The sequence below is a fragment of the Rhodnius prolixus genome, unplaced genomic scaffold, assembly GCF_049639745.1.
Source record: "Rhodnius prolixus isolate KJV_2025 unplaced genomic scaffold, Rpr scaffold_2, whole genome shotgun sequence".
Classification (NCBI taxonomy): Eukaryota; Metazoa; Arthropoda; class Insecta; order Hemiptera; family Reduviidae; genus Rhodnius; species Rhodnius prolixus.
In genome coordinates, this window is record NW_027411592.1 from 56,338,595 (window position 1) to 56,365,415 (window position 26,821).

Here is a 26,821-nt window from a genome sequence, read left to right on the forward strand (position 1 = left end):
ATAAAATAAATGAAAACAATGAGGGTTCAAGAAAAAGTGGTAGTTTCGTTTTTGTTTTTTGGAGCGATGGAGACATAGTTTGAAATGAGCTCTAGACTTTTACAAAACTGGAATGGTGTTCCAAAATGGTGCTGTTCTTTCTGATATATACTAGCATAAGGAGTATGGTATTTAATCCTGTTTAAATACGTACAAGTGCGCCTGCAAAACGTCGAGCTTGGCATTGACAGTGGTTCCCCTGTCCAACTTAAAATATTATACAGGACAACGTAGTATGTGTGTGTGTGGGGATAAAGGCCGCCCCCAAGCTGTGTTTGTGTTGGTGAGAGTGTGAGATATGACTAAAAGGTTCGGCCATAACACATTTGCCGGACCCACCCCCAAACAGTCGGCTGGCATAAATATAACGGTTAGTCTTTATTAAATTTAGCCCAGCGCATCCTCCTGGAGGTGGCAGATCATCGCATACTGCCACTTCTTCTACACACCAAACTACGTTGATGACCCTTCTCTACATCATACACCCTAAATACAGCCACCCTCTAGCAAACAACAACCAGTAGTAACAAACACTCTTTGTAATGCTTACTTTGACAGGCAGTCAGCTTCCTCTCTCGCTCTCTCTTTAAGAGATAACCCAGTCGCATCTTGGCGTAACCTCCAAATGTCACTTCAAACTACCAAGTTATGAAATTGTACGGTGGCCCCTTCACACAATTACAATTTCTGGTAGTGCTATATTTTCCCTTTTCTATCAATATTAATTATATTTTCTTTTCTATCTCCCTTGCTATCTGCAACACCACACTTTGGATAAAAGCGTCCGCCCATAAATACAACATGTGTGTTGAGATAATGTTACACACTAGACGAACAGCTGATTTAGAAAGTGTCTAAATTTATTAGAATCATCCAGTGATGAAATAACAGCTGATGAGCTCTGATAAATTTATTTAAACACGCTTGTGTTACACCAGTTTTCACCTCTCTAGGAATTACATTATTGTCACTAACGAATTATAGTTTACTGTAGTAGAGGATTGGATCTTTGTTAAAGATTCACGCAGAACTGTACTTCTATGCTTCTGAAGTTCACTTCTGAATTTTAAGAACGAAAATATCTGGTTTGAACCCTCATATGACCCTGTCTCTTTGGGTTCGCTGGAGTTGAAAAAAAATTTACTTTTATAAAGTAAAGTAAGTAAAGTAATTGCCTATTTTTTCAGGCGGGCTTTACGTCCAACTACCGAATTAAGTATCGTGGACGGAGGCTACTAGCAAACATACTTTACTATGAATTTCTTTTATTAACCATTAAATAAAATCCAAGGCCTAAGACTGGGAATCGAACCCACTAACCAACAATAAAAGAAAAAGAAAGAAAAAGATGTATTGTTGGTTTAGTGGGTTCGATTCCCCCCTGTCTAGGCCTTACATTTTATTTAATGGTTAATATGAGAAATTTACAGTAAAGTATGTTAGGCGGTTAAGAGAGACTAGACCCGCAAAGCTAAGATGTATTGTTGGTTTAGTGGGTTCGATTCTCCCTAGTCCAGGCCTTACATTTTATTTAATGGTTAATATGAGAAATTTACAGTAAAGTATGTTTGCTAGTCGCCTCCGTCGACGACACCTAATTTGTAATCATTTGTATAATGCATATACTTTAAACAAGTTTCTCTTTTTTGTTGCAGAGGTTAACTTCGTCAGCACAGCTCCTGGTAAGTCCACTTTTTTTCTTTTCTGCCAACTAATTCTTAAATTTAACTTTTAACTGTTTGTTCTTCAAAGAATAAAGTCAGTCGCCTTATACTGACTTAAATGAGCCATAAGATGAAATTGGTTATTACTTGGTAGGGTTAGGGAAATCTAAATATTATTTAGTACTTCCGGAAAGTATTTTCTAATATTTGGAAAGCCTGAGGATTTGCAGAATGAACCATTTAGAGGAACATGTGATATATTTGTAGCGATAGATAAGGAATTATTCCAGAAGTATTTCCACTCATCCAAACCCTCATTAACTATTTTCCTTTTCTTTCTCTCTCTAATTTTTCCCGTTGCCAACACTTTGAACGGCTGTTCGTCGCAGATAAATTATCTTTAGCCTTGTAGTTGGCGCATTGTGAGCCGTAAAAGGTATTCAAATTTACAATTCAAATCCCTGAGATTTTCGTACGGTTATTAGGATAATTGTAGGCCTATTAAATGGCCACTGCAGGCTCAGAAAACACTTGCATTGCATGGGTCTAGCAGATGTTAAGCCTCTGTAGGTTCTGTCAGGAGGAGGAGGAGGAAACGGCACTGCACGTGTTGTGTCAGAGTGAGGGGCTTGTCTGGGCTAAGGATGTTACTTCTCGGGGAGGAAAAACCAAGGCCTGTGAGAGCTTTACCCAGGAGCCGATCTCCAAAATTAAGAGTCTGAGAGGGCGAGCTCTAAAGTTGGAGAGCCACAATAGATCCAAAGGGGTCGCAGTGGCGTTGGCCTTAAGAGCCGCCTTGCTAGAATCTAATCTACATACAACACTGTCCATCAACGGCCAAGTGAACTGAAAGATGCTGCCTAGGAAGAGAAAATCTAACGGAAACAATAGCTGAATTTGAACCCGGTATTCCATCTGCGTGGGAACCCAGTGCGCTAAATACTATCCTATTTAATTGTCATTATTTATTTTGTCTATGGCTTTAGGGTGAGGTAACAATTGCCCTTAAATATATTTAATACAGTTGATTTTAAGATTACCAAAATTAAGAAAATAATCTTAGCTCATTTTATATGCAAAATAACTCATTTTAGAATTTTACTAATACGTTGAGTTCCTAATAGTATGACACTATACCGTGCCATTACATACTAAATGGCACTTTTACAGGAAGTTAACTTCACCAGTTTTTCAGAATTTTGAAGATATCGAATTGCGGTTTCCGGTTTTTTTCATTATTTTTTATGCTATTTAAAATTGTGTATATGAAAATAAGGGTAAATTGCGAACCCTCACTTTTGGTCACGCGTCAGCCGCGTTTGTGGGCAGGAATCTAAAATGAAGTCACATATTCTAAAACTAGAGGCGACATGCAACAAATTTTTCCTCTACCATTTTTTGATTAGATTAACCGTTTAAGCATGAAATGCATTTGAGCCGTTTTAAAATGAACACCCTGATAGTAGCGTTAGTAGCTGTTAGTAGCGCGACTAAATCTAAATTAGCAAAACTCATTTTAGAAAATCCAATAATTGCACCTAAACCCTTGGGATGTTTTTAGGAAAAATACCAAATTTGGGCTTTTAGGGTTTCTCTATTTCTTAATCATGCTGTTCACGTGCTCACACGCATATAACAACCTCTGCCATCAAATTATAGAAACTTCTTTTTTTCTTTGGACTCAGGGCATCTCTTACCTGTACTTTTTTTGGAAAATTCATAATCGTAAAAAGATCGCATTATAAACGAATTAACTTCCTGTGGCGGGTAACACAAAGTAAAAACACATGATTAGAAGAAAATTCTACGTCATTCGCATGGAAATGGTTGCAGTAAGAGAAAGTCCAGAATTAACGCTGAATTTTATCATCTTCTTTTACACCAAACTTAAATGGAAAATGTTTACCGGAAAAAGAGAAAAATAAGAATTTTTTTTTTTAATGTAATGTTTATTAGGTAGAAAGTGTTAACTGGCTTCATGGGGAATTGCTATTACTTTTTCCCGCCGGGAATTGGGATACTTGGCTCTCGCTCCATAAGGATTATACTGAATGTTTTGCAGAGGGAGATGGAGCAGTGAGGTTGTTGAAGGTAGATATGGGAAGGTATTATTGCCCATTTTCCTGAATGAACCTTGAAATTTGCCCACTTTCATCCTGGTCAGCTTCATTCCTGTTCTCAGCGCAACCATTTGGGGGATCCTTTACAATTATACCTGGGCCTCTTACTACGATAGTCTTCTTTCACTATATCATGATGCATATCAATTCCCTTAAATGTGAAACAATTTGCATTTATAATTGGGCTCATTAGATCTGGATGTGGTTACATGATAGGGGAGTGATAATGTTTTGTATATATAATAGTATATGTAGGATTTGTAACTATATACCCAAATAGTATGTATGTTACACATGTACCCCACCACTTTATAATAAAAGCCAAGTTAGGTATACCATTTGCTAAACGCGTGTGCATAGAGGAGCACCCATAACGGTGGTGAACTACGGTACAGACAGACGTACATTTCACGTAATCACGCCTCTTCTCTTATTGTCCTGTAGGGAGAGGATTTAGATTTTCTGGTATAGATATGAATAGTACGTACATTGCTGGCACCGCACTCTGGGGTGTGTAGCCCCTTTATGGATAACAATTCCCAAAATGGGTAACACCATAATTGTAATTCTTGAAATTACCAAAGCTCCCATATTAACAATTATAATATTTAACATGCAAAATGGTTAATAATAACTAATTAATTGTTAGTAATAATATAAACATTAAGGTTTATATTGTTACTGAGTGTGTTACTTTGTCTAAACAACATTCAGTTTAGAATGTGGGTTAGGTTGGCAGTGCTGGGTAATATCTTTGATTTTATCCTGTCGTAACATGCGTGTTTATTTGTATCTCTGGAGCGGTTTTCGTTTTTTTTTACCCATCAATAGAGGTAGATTAATCTATTGTGGGTAGAGATATCGACTTCACTAATCTTTCAGTAAGTCTCACAAATACACTTGCTGATTGAACTGCTACAACTATTCAGCGGGCTACTCAGCCGAATTAGTCACTCCCGAAGTATTTTTTTTTCCATGGGTTCTGACCCATGAGAGCCAGACAGCCTTGAGAGTGTGGGAAAGGAAAGTATTGAGGAAAATATATGGTCCTGGTGAACGAGGGAGGAAGATGGAGAATCTGCACCAACTTGGAACTGCTTACCCTTTATGGAGAAGCAGACATCGTTCAATATATTAAAAAAGGAAGATTAAGTTGATTAGGACATGTGAGAAGATGGTGAATAACCGCATCCCTAAACGTCTTTTTTTATGGAAGGCCCGGAGGCGTCAGAATAAGAGGTAGGCAAAGAATGGAGATGGCTTGATGACGTCGAAGGGGATTTAAGGAAAATGGGTGTGCGAAGATGGAGATTAAAGGCTCTTGATAGAGCTCAGTAGAGAGCCTAGGTTGAGGAGGCCCTGGTCCTTTTAGGACTGTAGCGCCGAGGAAGAAGAAGTTCTCTTTTAGGTGGAGATTAAAGGCACTTGTTAGAGCTCAGTGGGTAGCCTTGATTAAGGAGGTCCAGGGTCCTTTCAGGACTGTAGCGCCGAAGAGGAAGGGAAGGAAGTATTTTTTCAGTGCACTGCCGATCTTCGGCTATTGTTCTCTCGTTGCAGAAAATCCATTTTCTATAACTGGACAGTGAACCTCTAAGAAGCTCCTAAGAACAGAAAATAGTCTGGACAGCTGGATTTACCCCTTAGAGCATGGAATCCAGTACCCTAACCACCACTTAGCTGATCCCTTACTTCGTTCTTGTTCTTTCTTTTTTTTTGTTCAAGTATAAATCCCAAAACCCATAAAATCTTTTTAATTTGTTTCAATATGAAAAATTACAGTACGACAACAATAAGACAACTGTAAATTTCCCTAATTACACAGGAGGGGTGCAGGGGGGGGTTGGTTAATAGAAATTTCACAGCAATAAACTGGGTGTAAGAAGAATTAAAGACTCTGTGAAAAGTTTCTGTCTAAGGTCTCGCTTTTTCAAGCTTTACTTATTGCACTAGGGGCTTTACAAGTTTTAGCTTACTTACTTATTAGTGTAAGGTATGAGAACTTCTAAGTTGAGATTGTTGAAGTGGATTTGAAATATAACAGTGGATTCAACTGTCTCAGCTCTGTATCATTCTCTCTCTCTCACCCGGTGGGGGTCTGGAAGCTGCGGGGTGCGGGTGTTTCTACGCTTTCTCCCTCAGGTCAAAACTAATTATAGATGATCCACTGCTTGTGCCGCCTTCGCTGAAGAAGCAGTTAGTTAATCTTCTGGAAGTTTCCTTTAGTTGAGTAATTACACAGGGTAATTTAGAGATCTAGAACTCTATATTTGGCAGGAATGGGAAGCGATAATGCTAACAGTCTACTCTACAGATATACATATGTATACCCGAAAATGTTCTCCAGTAATGCGTGTATAATATTTGAACGTGTGTATAGGGAGGGATACGACTGGATGACATTGAAATCGTATCAGGAAACAATTAACCAGGTTTACACTGCTGCTAATTAGTAACCTGGTTAATGAAATGTTCTATATTATCTGGAAACCGGTTATGTACCTATGTATGTATGCGTGTAAGGTAACTAATAGGTAGAATGTTGGCGGTACAAGGTGTGAATGTATGTGTTCTATATACGTTGTACAACTAGTACTGTGCGATTACACTGCTGCCATCTTTACGTTTATAATTCCACAATTAGCCATATTCTCGCTTTGCTCTTCGCCCTACTCGCTCCCAGTACTCTACATCATAACCTGTACCATTGAGAAAATAGCCTGGAGACGCTCCTCAGAGAGAGGAGGAAGAGGTTTTCCACAGAATTGTAGCCACCCGCACAGTTACAGCGCCATTCTAATTAGTACCTCTATAACGGGGTTAACGGGAGTATCCTAAGATTATTATCTTAATTTTGGTAATCTTAAAATCAGCTGTATTAAATATATTTAAGGGCAATTGTTACCTGGCCCTAAAGCCATGGATAAAATAAATAATAACAATAAAATGGGATAGTATTTAGCGCACTGGTTTTCCACGCAGAGGGAATACCAGGTTCAAATCCAGCTGTTGTTTCCGTTAGATATTCTCCTTCTTGGAAGGTACCACGGTAGCCGAGCGGTTAGTGGCGAGACCTGTAAAGCTAATATGTATTGTGGTACTGGGTTCGATTTCCGGTCTTAGGCCTTGGATTTTATTTAATGGTTAATATGAGAAATTTACAGTAAAGTATGTTTGCTGATCGCCTCCGTCCACTGTCAACTAATTGGTAGTTGAACGTTAAGCGCGCTTGAAAAAATGGGCAATTACTTTACTTCTCTTCCTAGGAGCTTCTTATACAGTTCACTTGACCGTTAATGGACAGTGTTCTATGTAGATTAGATTAGATGCTAGCAGGGCGGCCTTAAAGACCTAAGCGACCCCTTTGGATCTGTTGTGGTTCCCACTACTCTAGGAGCTCTCGCCCTCCAGACCTGTCTTTTTGAACAGACTCTTAATTCTGGAGAGTGGCTTCTAGGTAATGCTCTCAGGCCTTAGCCAGACAAGTACTTCGCACTGACACAACACATGCAGTGCCGTTTCCTCCTCTTCTTCCTGATAGAACCTAAAAAGGCTGTAGCCCATGCGATGCATTTGCTTCCTAAGCTTGCAATGGCCAATTAACAGGCCTACAATTAGCCTGATAACCTCATGGCATTAACGGATTAAATCTGCAGGTCTGCCTAGGCCGAATAGCCCACAATAAACTTCTTCGCCTGTCTCTCTGCCCAATGGTGGCCAACGACCCACTCTTGAGACCTCCTCAGGCACCCACAATTTAATGGCCACACTCTTAAGCCACTTGGGAAACCCCAAAATAGGGCTCCGGGCCAACGAAATCTCCTGCAGCGCCTTCACGGGGCCAGCAAATCTGCTACTTCGTTCCCTTTAACACTAAACCTACCACGACCGATCAATTGACTGTTTTTTAAATTTGGTTTAAATTTTCTAATTACAGCGTCATCATACCGCCATTAAACTTCACGACTTTTCCTAAAATATGTATACAATTGTTTTTTTAATATTCACTTCTTTTCCTAATATTTGATTTTGGAGAAAAATTTGTTGTCCGTCTTAACTACCGCGACCGGTCATTTGACCGGCTCAATATTTTCATTTTATTTACTTATTATTTAATATTTTATTTTATTTATTTATTTATTTTTGTAACAGAATTCTCTCAAAAACTCAATTTGATAATGCATTTATCGGATTATTGTTTGTATGTGGTGCTTATGAGGCGAAAAATGTACGATATTGCCCTTTTCACTGGAACAAAAATAGGGACGAGCATTCTTCTCAAACACCGTGAGCAGAAATGTATAGACGGAAATTGTGAAGTTTATTCGAGTGGATCAAAGAAATAATCGCTTACAAATCGATAAATTTGCTTTGATTTCTAAATTTTGGAACAAATTCGTAGAGAACAGTCAAAACTGTTCTAACCAAGAGCATATATCTCTTCCAAGGACGTTTGTTCCCAACAAAGTCAAGATGCAGATTTACTCAGTACTTGCCAAATAAACCGGACAAATTTGGTATCAAATCTTGGCTAGCGTTCGATGCAATAAAAGGCTTTCCATTTTTGGGAAAACGTGAAAGCAGAAAACCTATAGTTCCGCTTGGGGAGTTTGTCGCACTGAAATTAGCAGAAATGTATACAGCTCGTGGAAGAAATATAACCGTGGAAAATCTCGGAGATGGTCTCAACAAATAGTTTTCAATATCCTAGACTTAGCCCCGGGATAAATCCATGGATTTTGTATAAACAACTACCGGAAGTTAAATTTCAAGGCAAAATTTGTGTTACCATTGCAAAAGCATGACAAATACTAGTACAAGAACAAATGGTCGGAAAATAGCCAAATAAGATACTGCAAAGGCAATAAGACTAAAAAATGCTGTCTAAAATGTAAATAGTAAGTATGCGGGAAATTTGCAATTGAGAAGCCTGTAATTTACAAAAAAATGATGCAAATAAGAGTAAAATCTACGAGATTTATTTTTAAACAAAAGAAACTATGCATTTTCATTGTTAACTAATTATTATCTTCATTCTAAAATAAGAAATTTAAGTGATTTTAAAGTGCGGTCATTTGACCGATCATGGTAGGAATAGTTATGCATAAATGTCGGTAGGTTTAGTGTTAAAACCTGAATGACCAGGTACCCACACCAAAAAGACCTTTTAATTGGCTACTAATTTCTGTCAGGACCCCCAAACTGTAGTCCTGAATTGACCTGGTAAGAACCAATAGCTCGCAGAGCCGCCTGGCTATCCGAGAAGATTACGAATCTAGTATTGTACGTAACGAGAGAATTGTCCGAAGACCGGTACCGGAAAAAGAAAAGTTCCGAGCGTTGACGTCCTATCGACATGATTACAGTACTTCCGCTTGTAGGAGTAAACATTTTTTTTTATTATTTATAAATGAACAATCCCGTAATCGTTTTAATTAATCAAAATTTTAATCTTTAAAGTTCTAAATTAAATCAACTGATTTAATTTATTGAATTTATGTATATATGTTTAGATAAATACCATATAATTCATACTTTATATACACAGATAAGCCGTCGGTAGACGATAAACTCTATATGTACACAAGTACTGCAGTCTGAAGAGGGTGTAGTTAGGGTGGAGGAGGGGATAGGGCTTCCTCTATCCGTTAGCACCCTAGATCCGACTTAAGACTTTCTTACTGGGATGAAGTATCTAATTACATTCCACTTCCCGCTCGTCTTACAGCCATGTCGTCGCATTGCGCCGCCTTCCTATAGTCGTATTTTGATTTTTCCGGTTTTGGTACCTGCATTTATTGAATACTACGTTTGTAGTGTTCATTTATTGCTTTTTTATTTAATAATAATAATAATAGTAATAATAATTTTCCTACCGGAAATACCATTTTGCTGGAATACATTTTGAACGTTCCCCGACAGTACCTTTTACAATTTTCTAAGAAGAAAACTTTGATGAAGTTCATGTTACACAGGGTGTTCATTTTAAGACGGCTCAAATGCATTTCATGCTTAAACGGTTAATCTGAGCGAAAAATGGTAGGGGAAAAATTTGTTGTCCGTCACCTCTAGTTTCAGAATATGTATCTTGATTTTAGATTCCTGCCCGCATACGCGGCAGACGCGCGACCAAAAGTAAAGGTTCCCAGTTGACCCCCATTTTCATATACACAGTTTTAAAGAGTATAAAAAGTTATGATAGAAACCGGAAACCGCAATTCAATATCTTTAAAATTAAAGGTGCTAGGCTATTTCAAAATCTGGTATTTATTAATCATATTTGAATTTTTTAACTTGTTATCAAAGAGAAAGAAGAGCACGCGGTAGGTCATTTTTATGTATTTTTTCATCCCCTTTCTACTAAAAATATTACCAAGGCAGTAAAGCTAGTATTTTTCTTAATATCGGGAAATAAGTCGTTTTCCGAGTGATTTTTCTAAGAAAAATCAAAAGTTAAGAGCTTTAGATGTTCTCAAGCTTACACAAAATGGCTAAAAATTAATTTTACATCTGTTACAAACAAGAAGGTTTAATAATTATTTGGTAATTTTGGGAGAGTTTCGTTTAATTGCCAAAAACATTGGAAACCTCCTGCCACATATTCAAGTGATCAATATCTTTCATGTAAAGGATCAAACTTATTCCTTAATTTATCAAATAATGCACTTTACTCAACTTGTGAAGCATGTACTTTAACTCCGGTCACCAGAAAGCCCTTGATGGTTACCAAAATGATACAACAACCCACTTCCGTTTACTTATTTACTTAATCGGCGATTTCCCTGTATCGGGTAGCCGTTCAGGTCAATGCTGAACGTCCATAAACCTCTATCCTGCCAGTCACCTCCTCTCAATCCTCAGGCCTGCCATCTACTCCTCAATCTACTCTTCCTCACTTTCTAGGTGGTCTCTTCCTTCTCTCCTTCTATTTCTTGGGGGGTGTCCATCCTCCTGAGGTATCCATACTTCTACTCCCATGTTTCTACTACCCCCCATTTAATGTCTAATATCCCTGTTTCTCATTCTGTCCATTCTAGTTTTTTTTTTTTTTTTTTGCAATCACCTCCTTTAAATAGTCCATTTCTACAACCCCTGTCTTTGAGCGACACTTCTGAGTCTTCTCTGGTCCAGGTTTAAACAAGAATACCTTCGATGATGGAGTAGATTCTTCTTTCATTTTCCTTGGAAATGCTTTTATTCCACAATCCTGGGAGTAACATTCTTATGGTTTTTCTTGTCTATTCACTTCCCTGAACTTTTCAAAAATTGAACCTAAATACTTCAAACTTTTTACTCTTTCACACTACACCTCTTCCCTGAATTCAGAATTTTGTGTGCTATCGTTGGAATCTCTTATAAGGGCGTCGCAAAGAGTAGTGAAATTATTGGAAATTGGTTGTGTATAGGTAAATGTTGTTGTCTCCCACATCTTTTTTTTTTAAAACTTCTCTAATGGACATGAATGAGTTGCTTTATAAGCTGGGGATGCTGTAGGGTGAATGACATCGTTCGAAGACTGAACTGATTTTATCACAGTAAAAAATAACCCTTTGAAAAAGTTTTTTTTTTCATTGCTGGAATGTCCGCACGGCTTTTTTTTTAAACTTAGGATTTAAAGAATAATGATGAATGGTGAATATTGTTAATTCCATGAATGTTCTATGTTTAAGCATGAATAGCAACCGTAGCCACTCTCCATTGAATGTTTGGCGTGTGTTAGGAAGTTTGTAGATCTGTGTGTGTTCGTGTGGTACGCATTAAATTATAAAGTAATTTCCTTTTCACGGCAGTGTTGCCAGTGAATGGCGAGGCAGTGCGGAGAGAGAATGGGTGAATGAAAGAGAAGATTTTCAGGGTTGTATGTTGGCCAGACTGTTGGTAGTCTGGGAGAGCTCTCTGGCATTCTGGAATATCGTATGAATTGTTTAAACTAAAAACGCCAATCCTTTTCATTCCCACCGCTTTCTCCAGCATTTCAGACTCCATGTTTTTTTGGAGTCTGCAACTACTGTTGCTTCTGCACAAAACTCTTCTGCTCACTCACTAAACAGCAGTACACCAAAGGTGGGAGAGCTCAAGCAGACCGAGGAGGAGGGGTTATTGTTGGCCCCCTTTTCTGGTATGATATTCCCAAGCTCTGGGTTATCACTAAAACAATATCATTCTACAATTCTCCAACGTTCCTTCATTATCCTGTCTCTCAACGATTCTCCTTCTCAAAGAGTTCCTTCCTTCCTTTTCGCAGGCAATTTGTCTAATTTATTTAAAAGATCTTCTATTTAAAACGCCTCTTAAAAACTAGAAAAAAGTTTGGAAACGAAGTACTATTGCTTGGATCTAGAGCTTGAATTTAGACTTATAGAAGCACTCGTGGATTAACGCCTACACACTCCTTCCATTCCCAAGAGAGGATATGACCTTCTTATCCTTCCCGGGCAGGCTTTCCGCCGGGGGGAGGAAATCAAGCTCTTGCTAAGCCCACGTTAGTCAGGAAATACAACAACTAAACATCGCAAGATGATCTGAGAACGATGGCCCATCACACAGCCATATACGAGGTTGGAGAATTACCTTTATCCCGGCTATACGACGAGTCAGAGGGTCCGATATGTTCACGTACACCTAAATGTGCTTCAATACAAGTACGTCTTCCTGAAAAATAGACGATAGTTATACGACGAGTCCTACTTCCATCTCTTTTGGCAACTCCTAGGAGCAGAGGTCCGGCCAGCACCTGGAAGAGATCGGATTTTTTAACGCCACCACTTTAGGAGTTATTATTATTTTTTTTTAGATGATTTAAGGCGCGTTAACATCTCAGGTTATTTAAGGCGCCCGGAGCTTTTTCCAGTGCACTGCCGGCCTCCGGGCAGTGTTCTCTCGTTAAAGACAACACTGTAGTGACAGTGAGCCGTAAGAAGCTCCTTGGAAGAGAAAATCTAAGGGTCAGCAGCTGGATTCGAAATCGGGACCTCCGCGTGGGAATCCAATATGCTAATCCCTTCCCTCCTTAGGAGTTATCCGGAAGATCGGATTTTAAAATCCTACCATCTTAGGAGTTAACATTCAAACATTGCTCATGTTGTAATAATATAAATAATATTTTTTGAATTTGAATAGTGTATTTACAATTTAAAAATATATGTACAAATAAATGTACAAAAGGAGGTTTCAGGCTGGAGGGCCTATATACTCTCCACAACTTTAATGGATGTTAATACTACATGGATGTTAATAAGTCGAACTTAAAACTAAGGCAAAAAAACTTTTATAAAAACCTTACTACATACAGTTAATTAAAGCAAGATGTGCTTAAATCTTTTATGCTTGCATTTTTTATAATTAAGAGAACCTAAGCTATAGTCTACGGTACAATACGTCTTACATCCGGGTAGGGACTATATGTACAGGAAGTTACAAATTTTTCAGTAGCATTGTAGATAAATTTAGACACGCTGGTAACATCAAGTGCTACATGCATGTAGTCTACGGGTGTTCATCGGGGATATGACCCAACTAGTCTTAAATAATATTATTATTGAAACTATGAACTCATAACTACAATAAAAGTGGATTTCTGCACGACCGTAGGGAAATTGACTTTATCGATCTTAATTTTTAATAAGAATTCCATTTTTCTTTAATAAAAGTGATCCTTTGTCTTTCGATTAAAAAAAAAAATGAAGAGACTCTTATTGAACGTAATTTAAAATTTATTGATATTAATGTTCGATTATTAACGATTGTAACGGAAGCGTAAAAAATAGAAGGGGCGACACTGCCAGCTATATATAGATATACAAGGAGTAGAGAGTGTCTTTTACTTTTCATTATCCCAGGTTTCTCTTTGTATGAAAGCAATTTTCAGAATATTGTCTTTCTCCTTCTGTTCGGCCTCACAGGAAGGAGGGGATGAGAAAATAAAGAATGAAAAAACTGAGAGAGAAAGAGAGATAAAGTATTTGCGCTCTCGTTTATGGAGGCATTAAATTTGCTTATCACAGAAAAACAGGCGCCAGAACTGACTGATTTCTTTATAAAGCAAAGAAAGAAGAAGAGAAAGAAAGACAGAACATTATGATTGACTTAATAAATCGATTGTTAATCTCGAAAGTATAATTATTTTAGCTTTGATTTGTTTTATATAATAAAAATATTAGTTTCATAATCAATTGAAAACACATTGTCAAATCTTTAGATGATCTGTTGCTTGAAGCAACAGAGATCAGCTTACATTTTAATCAACATTGCTTCATCATCATCATCCTCAGTCGTGGATGATGGTTTTTTTTAAGAGTACGCTATTGATACCAGCAAATGAAGAGCCAAGGCGAATGAAACCAAGATTAAACTCTTATAAACTACAAAAGGAGAAATCTAGAAAGCTGCTCAATCGGATATCCACAATTTTTGAAGTGATTCAATCTCTTTAAAAATACCTTGGATCTGTTTTATCACATTAGAGGAAGAAAAGTGAAATATCTGTAGTTACAAAAGATCGTACAGTAGCCGCAAAGAAGTACTACTGGTAGATTGCTCTGTGCTTTTCGTCAATTGTCTAAGGAAGCCAAGGTGAGAATGTATAAGAGCATATGCTAAGAATGATCGTCATTTGAGGTAGCAAAACCTGGACTCTTATGCAGGAAGATGAGCGGTTTCTAGGGGGGGGGAAAACCCACAGGAAAAAAAAACATTTGATGCTGGAATACGACGAAAACAACCTGTGAATTAGACTGATGGACCTGCCTGAAAGGAATTATTAAGTGTAGTAGGAAATGTAATGAGGTGATTGAGTTATGAAATAGAGGAATGGAGAATAGGAAGGAATTTCAAAGAGCAGAGATCTGGGGCTATCCTGGAACGATGAAGGAGAGGTAGGCCTTCCATTGGGATCAAGATCAAGGTAAAAAGAAGAATAGTAAAGAAGCGTGCTCTGCATAGGACTATTTCCTGTAGCGAAGAAGAAGAAAGGTTTCAGTCTAATCTTGGAAAAGACTCTATCAACCGCTATAGAGTCCTCTTCTAGCATCTTAATCTAAAAGAAATTTTGGATGACTACAATTTTTCGTTTTTCATTCATGTACAAACAGACCAGACCTATTGATTGGTAATTTTCGCGTAAACAGTATTTCCGGGTTCTTTACGTTCTAAATTTATTCACACATTAGGCGTCATTGATTATCCGCATTTCTTATTTCTTAGAGTCCCGTGACGTAAGGAAAAATTGACGTTGGTGCTTTTTCCTGCATTGTTTTTTATTTTATTTTTCCATTTTCTGTTATTTAAGATTTAACTGAGAAATGGACGAACTACTGGTACAGTCTAGCGGTTGAAAATGTAATGAATTTCCGCTACAGTAACATTTATAGAAGTACAGTCTGTTGGGGGCGATGGAGAGACTTATTTAAAAGCAAATTTATCAATTACAAAAATTAGAATTATAGCTCAACTTCGTCTCTCTCATGTAGTAAGGATACTCTATAAAGGTAATAAGTGCAGTTTGGATGGCGGCGTGTTGTGCAGTTTGTGCAATAGACATGAAATGGAAAATATGGAACATTTCTTTTTCTACTGCCCTTCTACTGGACCTCTACGCGAGCAGTACCATACTGAAATATTTTCCTTCAATGAACCTCGATATTGTAAGTTTGTTTGTATTTGACAGTACAGACAAGATCAATGACATTGTTTACGAGGGTCGTTTGAAAAGTCCGTGCAAAAATAAAAACTACTTAATTTTTTGGGGTAAACCTTTTTTATTTTTCAACATAGTCTCCTTTTAGGCTTATACACATCGTCCAACGCTGCTCTAGTTTGTTGATCCCTTCCGAATAATAGGATTTGTCCAAGTCTGAAAAATAGCCATTCGTTTCTGCAATCACCTCCTCGTTTGAATAAAATCTTTTTCCCGCCAGCCATTTCTTCATATTGGGGAACAAATAGTAGTCCGAGGGAGCCAAGTCTGGAGAATAGGGGGGATGTGAAACGAGTTGGAACCCTATTTCCATTAATTTTGCGACCACAACTGCTGAGGTGTGAGCTGGTGCGTTGTCGTGATAAAAAAGGACTTTTTTGTGGGCCAATCGTGGGCGTTTTTCTTGCAGCTCGGTTTTCAAACGGTCCAATAACGATGAATAATATGCACCTGAAATAGTTTTACCCTTTTCCAGATAGTCGATGAGGATTATTCCTTGCGAATCCCAAAAGAGAGTCGCCATAATCTTTCCGGCCGAAGGAACGGTCTTCGCCTTTTTTGGCGCAGATTCCCCCTTGGTAACCCATTGTTTAGATTGTTCTTTGGTCTCAGAAGTGTAGTGATGTATCCATGTTTCATCCACAGTGACGAAACGACGCTTAAAGTCCTGCAGATTCTTCTGGAACAGCTGCAAACCGTCCTTGCAACACTTCACACGATTTCGTTTTTGGTCAACCGTGAGCAATCGCGGCACCCATCTTGCGGATAGCTTTGTCATGTCCAAATGTTGATGCAAAATATTATGTACCCGTTCATTCGAGATGCCCACAGCACTAGCAATCTCACGCACCTTCACTCTTCTGTCATCCATCACCATATCGTATTATGTGTTGGGGTTCATTGAAGTTGAGATCCTTTATTATGAATGAATAGTCAATATAAAAATTTGTGAGTTAGTTAAATTTTTCAAATGATGTGTCCAGAGGATATCCTTCTTATACATTGTGCTGCACTATTGGTTGTTTGTTTTTTAGAGGTGTAATTTTTTTTTATTTTTCGTGATGTATATTATATTTTTACTATATTTTGTGAAGTCCCAACTCTCTCTTGTAAAACTGATAGTTGTAACAAGTAATAAATATAATAAAAATAATAAATTTTCCATTTTCTCATCCTGCAATTCTGTTTAAATGATGTTTATACGAGTATGTGTCAGGCAATGGCTAATAAAAGTAGATATTTAAGTTCGAAACCCTTTTAAAAATAGATTACTTAGAGGATCAGACCCTCATGGGTTCTGAATTTACCTAATTCTGGGGGGTGTTGCTGCTTTGAATTATTTTTATTTTTTTAGATCAAACATTAAAATATAAGAACATGATTTTTGAATAATTTTTAATGGTAATCCGAATTCTGATTGATTGAAGCACCGGAAGTACATCAGGAAACAAAAAAAGTAAAAGAAATATGGAGGTTGTTACTTCATTCTATGATGAAGAAATGAAACGGACCATTTATTTATATAACAAGAAATAAAACTGCCCTCCGGGGGGGACTTAGGAGTTAGAAAAGACAGTAATGCTCAACTGATAGAAGAAAAGAAAATTGAACAAGGAAGATTCATAAAGTTTTCTGAAGAGGAAAAGAAAAAAAACCGCTTCTTCCACTGCAAGAAATGAAGGAAGGTAGAGGGTTCCAGTGGGAAGGAAAAGAGGAAAAAAAAGGAAGGAAAGCGTCTGAGTGTGTAAAAATGGGGAACACTATTACCAGCCAAAAGTGATCAGTATTCAGTGGAGACGCCTCTAGCCAGGGGAGGAGGAGGGACGCTCGCTTGGTGCTTGCTGCAGTGCTTCCAGGACTATATATATAACCCATGGAAGAAGATCTGACGAAGAAGAAGAAGAAAGATAGTTGCCCGTGAAGAGTGTGAAGGATACGGCTGTTATAGACTGACATAGTAAACAGTATCTTCGAGCCTGGGTTTGTATGTGCTCACGTGTACGCTGTGAAGAGGCTCAGTGTTTGCTAACGAGCCTGAACAGGTCGAGACATGAATTGTGATGAGAAATAGGTCTGAGCAATCACTTTTCAGACTCTGCTCTATCTCTCTATATACTATATATACCGGTACTAAGGGTCTAAAAACCCTATAGGGTTAAACTAGCTATTTAAAATATCATGCACATGTTTTATAATATATATTCCTAAAAATAATACTTTAAAATTTAAAAATTCACAAGTATCATTTTACCTACCGCCAATTTATTCTCCTCTACAAATCTTCTATGGTACTCAGAGTACCACGAGGAAGTATTTTAGGTCTTCCGCCTTACAGAATAAAGTAACATGGTAAATGCGTTAGAAAAATTAGAAATAACGGAAGCAAGAGCACCAATCACTTTTGACCAAAACCTCTCCTGGCAAAACCATGTTTACCAAATCTCTCGCCGCTCCATCCACATCCTGAAGTAGTACAATAGTTCCCTAACACCTTTTTCCCAATTAAGACCCGGCAACTCCTAGTTTTCTCTCTTGTTTTTTCCCCTATTTCCAATATGGTTGCCTAGTTCTTATGGCGATCTTTCTGCTGATCTCGAAGCTAAGTTTAAGCACCTCATGAACTGCTTCATACGAGATTTATTGCCAGCATTCCCAGAGACACTCCTACGATGAGTTGAAGTGGCTTTTCCCCTTGTCTACCGCCGCCAGAATTTTTTTGGGGCTTCATTCCTTTTTCAAGTTATCCGATCTCAAAGACCATCTTATATTTTCCAATTCTTCAAGTTCCGAATCCTCGATCCATTCTCGTAGTACTAGATCTCGTCTCCTCTGATGTCTATATTCCCATCACACCGTACTTTATCCTTTCACAAATCCTTCCCAATACGCGCTACCTCTTTCTGGGACTCCTTACCTTCATCTGTCTGCCATTCTCCTAGTATCTTTAAATCCCTTCTGTTCATTTATCTCCTTTCTACCCAGCTTCCTCCGAAATAATAATTAAATTCGTTTATTTCCTTAATTTTAATTCTTATTTTTGTGAATATTTACTTATTTTTTGTACATAAATATCTAAAATACAAGCCAAACAGTAGGGTCCCCCCAAACTGTACATATATTTATTCTAACTAAGGGGTAATACTCCCAGGATAGTAAATTTATTTTCCTGATTTATTCTAACGTTCAATATTCAATATTCGACGTACTTGTTTCCTCTTTATTATTTCCTATTCCGGTTGCCGACAGCGTCAAATGATTGGCCAAAAAACAAACGAATAATCTTCAAACTTAACTGAAAGTTCAAGAACTGAACACCACGAAACAGTCTACATCCTTGAATGTTAAGACACTTTACTTCCTTGAGAAATAAAACGTATCGTATAATAATAACAGAACAAAACCTACGTACAAAACTATTGGTAGCGCGCATTGTTCTATGCATTGGTAGTGTGTATTATTATAGGGCGAAAGGGACTGATCGTTAAGAGATTTGCATATTTGAGTGAATTACGCTTCGAGCCGTTTGATCAATATGGATCTCCCACCACCATCAGGAACTAACACCGTTACTACGAGAACATACACACGTATACACTTGCATATAACACTGGCACACAATACGAGTATCTCTCTTCCAAACAACATTGTTCCATTCACAATGCAATTGATTTGGGGCGGGTGCTCTTCGAATCTGTTAAAGAAAATTGAGTAAAATAAATATTTTTTTTTTTTTTTACATTCTCTTGCTTCTGGTTAGAAGGAAGTACTTTAATCGTGCCACAAGTTCGTCATCAAGTTTTTACAGGAAGTGGGGCTTCTGAGAAGACAAAAGTATTTTTTTTATTGGTCTTTGTTTCAGAAAGTGGTCTATGAGTGTTGGTTTTGTACGTACGTTAGTTTGTATTTGATCATGCTAACTCAAACAACCGCCGGAAGCTCAAATTTTCATCTCCGTATTTACCGTTCTCATTGTTAGAAATTAGCGAGATCAAAGTCGTTCAACCGGAAATACTATTTTACAGGAAATTTTTCAGTTTTTGTTAAAGTTTTTGCTTTTTTGCTTTCTTAATCTCGCATTCTCAAGAAAAACCAATGTCTACCATTTTGTTGGCTTTAAAGCGCACAGTGTCTTCTTATCCAAACCAAACTAGAATGTAGGTTCCTTCCACTCTGAGGGTCTGGTACCCGAGCTGTTAGAGGCGAGACCTGCAAAGCTAATATGTATTTGTGGTACTTGGTTCGATTCCCGGTCTATAGGCCTTGGATTTTATTTAATGGTTAATATGAGAAATTTATAGTATTTTTTTACTCTATTTAATTTACGACTGCCTATTGACAAAAGGGGGTTTAAGAGACTAAACCCGCAAAGCTAATATGTATTGTTGGTTTACTGGGTTCGATTCCTGATGTCTAGGCCTTGGATTTTATTTAATGGTTTTAATAAAAGAAATTTATATTAAACTATGTTAGGCGGTTGAAGACTAGACCCGCAATGCTAAGATGTATTGTTGGTTTAGTGGGTTCGATTCCCCCTGTCTAGACCTTGGATTTTATTTAATGATTAATATGAGAAATTTGCAGTAAAGTATGTTAGGCGGTTAAGAGACTAGACCCGCAATGCTAAGATGTATTGTTGGTTTAGTTGGTTCGATTCCCCCTGTCTAGACCTTGGATTTTATTTAATGGTTAATATGAGAAATTTGCAGTAAAGTATGTTTGCTAGTCGCCTCCGTCGACGACACCTAATTTGTAATCATTTGTATAAAGCATATACTTTAAACAAGTTTCTCTTTTTTGTTGCAGAGGTTAACTTTGTCAGCTCAGCTCCTGGTAAGTCCACTTTTATTTTTTTCTTTCAACTAATTCTTAAATTTAACTTTTAACTGCTTGTTCTTTAAGAATAAAGTCAGTCGCGTTATGCTGACTTAAATGAGCGATAAGATGAAATTGGTTATTACGGGGGAGAGGTAGGGATTTGATTTAATGGTTAATATGAGAAATTTATAGTAAAGTGTGTTCGCTAGACGCCTCCTTCCACGACATTGGTAGTTGGACGTAATGCCCACTTGAAAAACTCTCTTTCTTACTCTCTGAGGGTAGCTAAAAGTTCTAGGATCTCTTCTAAAGATGATGAGATGACAGGGAACTGTCACATTACTATCGTTATTTTGCGAATGGCCTCCTCCTAGAATTTTGGCAATTTAATAAAAAAATTCCAAGCCTAAAGAGAATGTATCACAATTTATAAGAATTGCAGTATAAAGGAAGCCGTGAAAATTTATTCTTCACTTCAAGCGAAGTTTTTTTTAAGATAAAAATGGTCCATCATCTTTAATTTGTTGTTATACTAGATAAGAGAACTACAAAATTAGAAGCTGTAGAAGATCGTAAAAATAATAAAGCTGGTTTATATTTGCAATTTACGAAGAAAGAAGAAGAAGAAGATATCACAAGTTATGTAGATAGGAGCATCCAGTAAGTTCTTGTTTCCGGAGCGCAGATTCACATACCAGTCAACTTAACCAGACTCTACGTCACTTCCTCACTTCAGTTAATTTACATCCATGATGAGAAAGGCAAGAGATTGTCTCAGTTTTGTGATATAGATCCCCTATTTTTGCTGTTATGGTTTACAAGATGTTCATCTTGTCTGGAATATGGAGGGTAGGGTGATACACATAGTATAAGATTGTGTTTTACTGTGTTCATAATTTGAGGTGACACTTACATAGTTTAACTTTATTCAACACAAGAATTCTGTTCATGTCATTTTTAAATTACAGTTTTTATTAAAGTAATTTTTACTATTTCCTGTTAGTATTCCAAAACGTGGTGCTGATATGTGATCGTACTTCCTTAATAGTTTTTCCAAAAAGTATTGTTTGTTTTTTCACAGTACTCCACGTATTATGTAGTTTCTCTGGACCGACCCAATCTGACTTCTCCATCTACTCCTATCTTGAGCGCCCGTTTCTGTGAGCCTACTTACCCCAACTTGTCCTGGGCCTTCCTCTTTCCCCTTTTTCAATCTTCCAGTCAAAAACTGTCTTGGTTATTTGGTATTCATCCTTCCAAAGAACGTGTCCAAACCATTCCAATGGCTTTTCCATTTACCTGCAGCCGAATTTCTAATGGTCCACGTTCTTCTTACCTTTGTCTATTCTAGTATTTCCCTGCAGGTCTTTTCCAGCAGTAGTCCATTTCGGCGGCCAGAAGTCTTCCTCTTTCAGGGTGCCGGTATATTAATACGCTAACAGCTCATTGAAATATTTCTGCTACAGTGCCCTGTAATGAGCAACCCTAAAACCGTTCTACCTTTCTTTTACTCTTCTGTCTGCCTCTAGTCTCGAACCATTTTCGACTGGGGATCCCCAGATACTTGAAACGCTACTATACTTAATAAACTTTGTTTTTTGTTTTTTTTTACTCCCACTAAATTCTTTCATATTTCCAAAAATAAGTCCCTTTTAAATTTCTTGCGTTTAATACCATTTTTAATAATGACCTTTTGATGGTATGTTGATCATTCTTTCGAAAATTTTCAAAGAAAACTCCTACTTCTCTTGAAAATATTTTGTATTCATATTTTTCATTGCTATAAAAAAAAAAAAAATTCCTCTGACTCAGAAAAACATGACTTATAATACTCATAAGAACCCATAAGATATTCTGCAGTGACTATAGGGCATTCAATCTGCAGGGTTTGATTCAATCCTTCTCTTCTATAATTTCTTCGAAGTGGTATAAGTCAGGGATTGGATTTGTTTGTCGGTTAGTTTATTAAGACTTGGTCTATACCAGGGGTTGGCAACCTATTTCAAATAGAGAGCCATTTCTCCTAAAATAATTTTAATAAATTTTACCAAGAGCTGCAAGGATGTTAGTGTAAACAAACTCTGTAGATCATTTGTATTCATAAATTATTATTTTATGATGTTCAGTAATATTTAAATGTTTTAAAACTGTCCGGTAGGACAGTGGTGAAAGGGTTGATCATCAAAAACTGCACGAAAAAGCGCAACGTTGAAAAACACCCAACTTTGACAATTTTATATATTTATTTTCACATATTGCAAAGTAAATAAACGAATAAATAATAACTAAACCTGTTTTTGAGTGAAAATGGCTGCAGTCTTTTATAATTACGTACTGTACCTGTATTTTAAAATGATTCTATTCAATTTCAAACCTATCACATTTAAAATTCTTTTTCATTTGTTTCAAAAAAATTGAAATATACAATTTATTTTGGACAGGCTGAAAAGCCACACAATTTGGATAAAAGAGCCGCATGCGGCTCGCGAGCCGCGGGTTGCCGACCCCTAGTATATCTTTAACAAAAACTTACAGTTTAAAATGTTAAGTATAAGGGTTGATTAAACGCCAAAAGGTACACAAATCAGCAAGCACCCAAAATTTCATTAATTCTTCATTAATATTTAAGTAATTTTACTGCATTAATATTCATTAATATTTTTTAGAATTTATTAGATGTCACAGACCCTTATGCTGGCCATTTTCGTCTACAAAATATTTGTTCAAGTAGCACTGTAGATTGACTGTAATATCTAGTTATCTATAATAATCAAACTATTAATTACAGGTTAAAAAGAAAAACGTTATAAAAAATAAAAAAAAATTATGAGGCTAAAAAATTCAAAACTTTTTTTTATAAAAAAAAATGTAATATGTAAAATAAAGTAAATAAGATATGTATATTTTTAGGACAGCTAATTATTCCAGTATTTTACTATAAGTAAAATTAAATTAAAATAGAGAAATCAATAATTGTTGTTGAATAATCTACTTGTTATAACTGTGTGTTATTTGTGCTCTCGAATATTTCGGTAAGACGAATTCAAGACAGTAGCCTACTCTAACTTTGTCTTTTTCTACTTTAACATGCATGTACATATGTGTGATTTATCATAATTATAACAAAAAAATATTATAAATGAAGTGGCCAGCATAAGGGTCTGTGACATCTAATAAATTCTAAAAAATATTAATGAATATTAATGCAGTAAAATTACTTAAATATTAATGAAGAATTAATGAAATTTTGGGTGCTTGCTGATTTGTGTACCTTTTGGCGTTTAATCAACCCTTATACTTAACATTTTAAACTGTAAGTTTTTGTTAAAGAGATTTTTGTACCTTTTGGATAGATTTTCCTTTTTGTCTATTTTACAAAGTTACATATCTGCTTTACAGATTTTTTTAAATTTGGAATAAGCAATTCTATCATTATAACCTGATAAGATGGTAAGTCGGAACCGTAACTACCACTAGAGAGATCTTTTTAAAGAATGATTATCGTTAAGGTCCCCCAAACCATCCTCAGTAACAACTTTTCTTGAAAAAGCGTTTTGAATAACATAGGAAGGTATTTGTGCGTGAATAGCAAAATTAAACTGCGATTTCATTACTTCCTTTTAAGAGGAGTAAGAAAAATAAACTGCGATTGCAGAACTTCTAGGCAAAGAGGCAAAGATTTTTTAATCGAACGACAATTCATTGATTTAAATCGGTTCACTCATTGATAATTTAAACGATTGCAGTACTTCCTCTTAGTAGGTGCAAGAGGATCAGCAATGTAGAGGAGCTTTAACCACTTATTCGAGCTGAATTTTATCAAAATCGGACTAAGCGTTATAGAAATATTGGTAATAATAGTTTTAGAAAGGGCCTTATTTGGGTGGGGCAAACTCCCCTCCTTATGAGGCACGGCGTCGAGACTTTTAAAGTGCAAATCTGTACAAAATTTCGATTCGAATGACATTTCATTCATGAAAATCGGTTCACGTGTCGATAATTTGAAACGATTCCTATACTTCCCCTTAACAAGTGTAAGAGCTGATCGCCGCTTTAATGTTACGTAGGGGAGCCCTAACCCTATCATCCTACCAAATTTTATCAAAATCGGGCCAAGATTTACAGAGTAATTAGTAATAATAATTTTGGAGGGGGCCTTACATAAAGGGGGCTAACTCCTCTCCCATACGATGTACAGGGTCGAGACCCCCAAAAGGCACATCTACATAAAATTCCGAATCGAATGACACCTCATTCATGAAAATCGGTTCACGCGTTTAGGCGCTACGTTGTTTACAAAAAAGGTAACAACAAGAACAACAAGAACAACAAGAACAAGAAGAAGAAGAACAAGAACAAGAACATTTTTTGAAAAAGCGGTTTTTGCTCATTTTCGGCAACTTTTTTCTCGAAACCTATTAGATCTGGGTGGTTGCAAAAAAATTACAGTTATGAAGGAGGGTTTGGAGTAAGATTTAAAGAAAATTTGGGAATTTTATCTTTTATAGAAAAATAGAAAAAAATTGTCAAAGTTGGGTGTTTTTCAACGTTACGCTTTTTCGTGCAGTTTTTGATGGTCAACCCTTATACAACTGTCCTACCGGACAGTTTTAATACTATTATTGTTCTCTTTTAGGAGAGCATTAAAGTCCCTAAAATTGTTTAACTTCTTCCCAAAATGAGAGAGAATGATAATAATGAGCTCACTTACAGCTCATTGTGACCAGCGATGGACAGTGTTGTCTCTAACGGAGGGAAAACTGTCCCGGAAAAAAGTTCCAGGCTCCAGTCACCTCTCGGATGTTGAACATATTTGGGAAGAAATTGATGTTACAAATTACAGTGATTGGTTTACCGTTGCCTTGTAATATGTAACCTTCAGGATTCCTGAATTGTCAATTTTCTGGCACTATCCTTGAATATTTCAGTGTTTCCACTCTTTGGAAAAACTTTTATTTGGGCTTCATTTTGATGATGAAAATTGACCATCATCTTTCTCAGAGAGAAGAGAGAGATCCAAAATACTTTTCTAAAGTAGTTCTTTTTTTTTTAAATTTTTCCATTGAAATCACTATTTCAACTATTTGGCTGTTTCAGAGTCCTTTTTTTCAGGGAAAAGTGTATATTCTGGCTGTTCTATTTTCCTAACTAGCTGTCAATATTATAGGTTCACACGTTTCCATTTTAATGAAATCACTTCCAAAGTAAAGCTCTGTTGTATTCCCTTGATAAGTCGTTAGTACCTGAACTTTACAAACGAGTTTTCCACAAATAAGCACTATGGGGGAAAGAGTAAGAAAAGTAAGTTGAATTTTCGGCGCCATCTTTAAGGTCATCTTTCTCCAGTTGATGCCACCATACTCTCTTCGTCTTTCTCCTATTCTATTTATCTCTCACCTCTCTCTCTCTCTCTCGAACTTACAATCTCGAACTGAAGAGTTTTACGGCTACTTTTTCTAATCCACTGGGGAAAATGAGAAACTTTTATTGTTAACACGGAAAATTTAGAGCCCAATAACATTTGAGTACAAAGAGTTTTTCCCTACAAGTTCTATTATACTCTTGCCAACAATTTCATCCACGATCGGATCCCTTTTTCCATCCTATTCTCTCTCTCTCTGTCTCTCTCTGCTTCTCCCACTTTATCTCCCCTATCATCCGCTTTTATGTCTCTGTCTTCGTCTAACTCCCCCCAATAACTAGTTAGAACAGAGGAAAAACAAGTTCCTTCACACAGCAGCAAAACTTTAATTAACTTGTTGATCTGTATCGAGGGAAAATTGATTTTTCTTTAATAGTAAATGATATTGTTGATTTTTCCACTTGATCTTTATATTTTCTGTGTAAGATAAATTGTGATCATGTCGAAAAAATTCAATGTCGCGTTTTTACTGGAAATATCCGTTTTCTGCCCTTCGGAGTGTTGAAAGTTGTTTTTACCAATTGGTTTCCTCCTCTCTCTCACTGTGACCGGAAGGCAACATGTTGGTGTATTGTCCGAATTAGGAGGAAGTAAACATCATTCTTAGATATCATCCATATTCAAAAAAACAGGGACCCCCTGATGTTATCAGTTTTGGGTGTTTGCTCCCACATAGTTTGTGTATAAATTTTCTAGGAAAATTACGGCGGTGGATATAATATAAAGTTGGGAATTTAATTTAGCTAGGAACTAAATGAAGACAGGGCGAATTTAGGGCGAGCCCTGGGAGTTGAAGGCTTCCCCCCCTCTTTCCGCGTAGCAGGCAACAGATGGCAGCACTGTCTACTACTTCTCTCTGCCCAGTCCCTTTAATATTTAACGAGCCTAATGAGATTTGTTCCTTACCTCTCGGCCAATGGTGGAAAAGAGGGTCGCTAGGGACTGGTCTTGGCCCTAACTAGAACCTGAGCTCCTAAAACTTGTGTTCCCACCACTACCAATACAAACCCCCCACCACCACCACCACTCCTCTCACAAAAGCTGGAAGGACTCTTGGTTTCATTCATTA

General features: G+C 37.0%; 1 protein-coding gene across 1 annotated transcript in view; it reads left to right on the forward strand.

Moving 5' to 3' along the window:
- The first annotated feature begins 337 nt into the window (after positions 1-337).
- Positions 338-26,821, forward strand: part of LOC141448492 (arylalkylamine N-acetyltransferase 1-like) — a 201,644-nt gene continuing 175,160 nt past the window's right edge. Inside the window, exons 1-3 of the mRNA XM_074116871.1 lie at positions 338-409; positions 1,695-1,721; positions 20,319-20,345. Coding sequence (XP_073972972.1) covers positions 338-409; positions 1,695-1,721; positions 20,319-20,345 — 126 coding nt within the window. The remainder of the gene's footprint in view (positions 410-1,694; positions 1,722-20,318; positions 20,346-26,821) is intronic.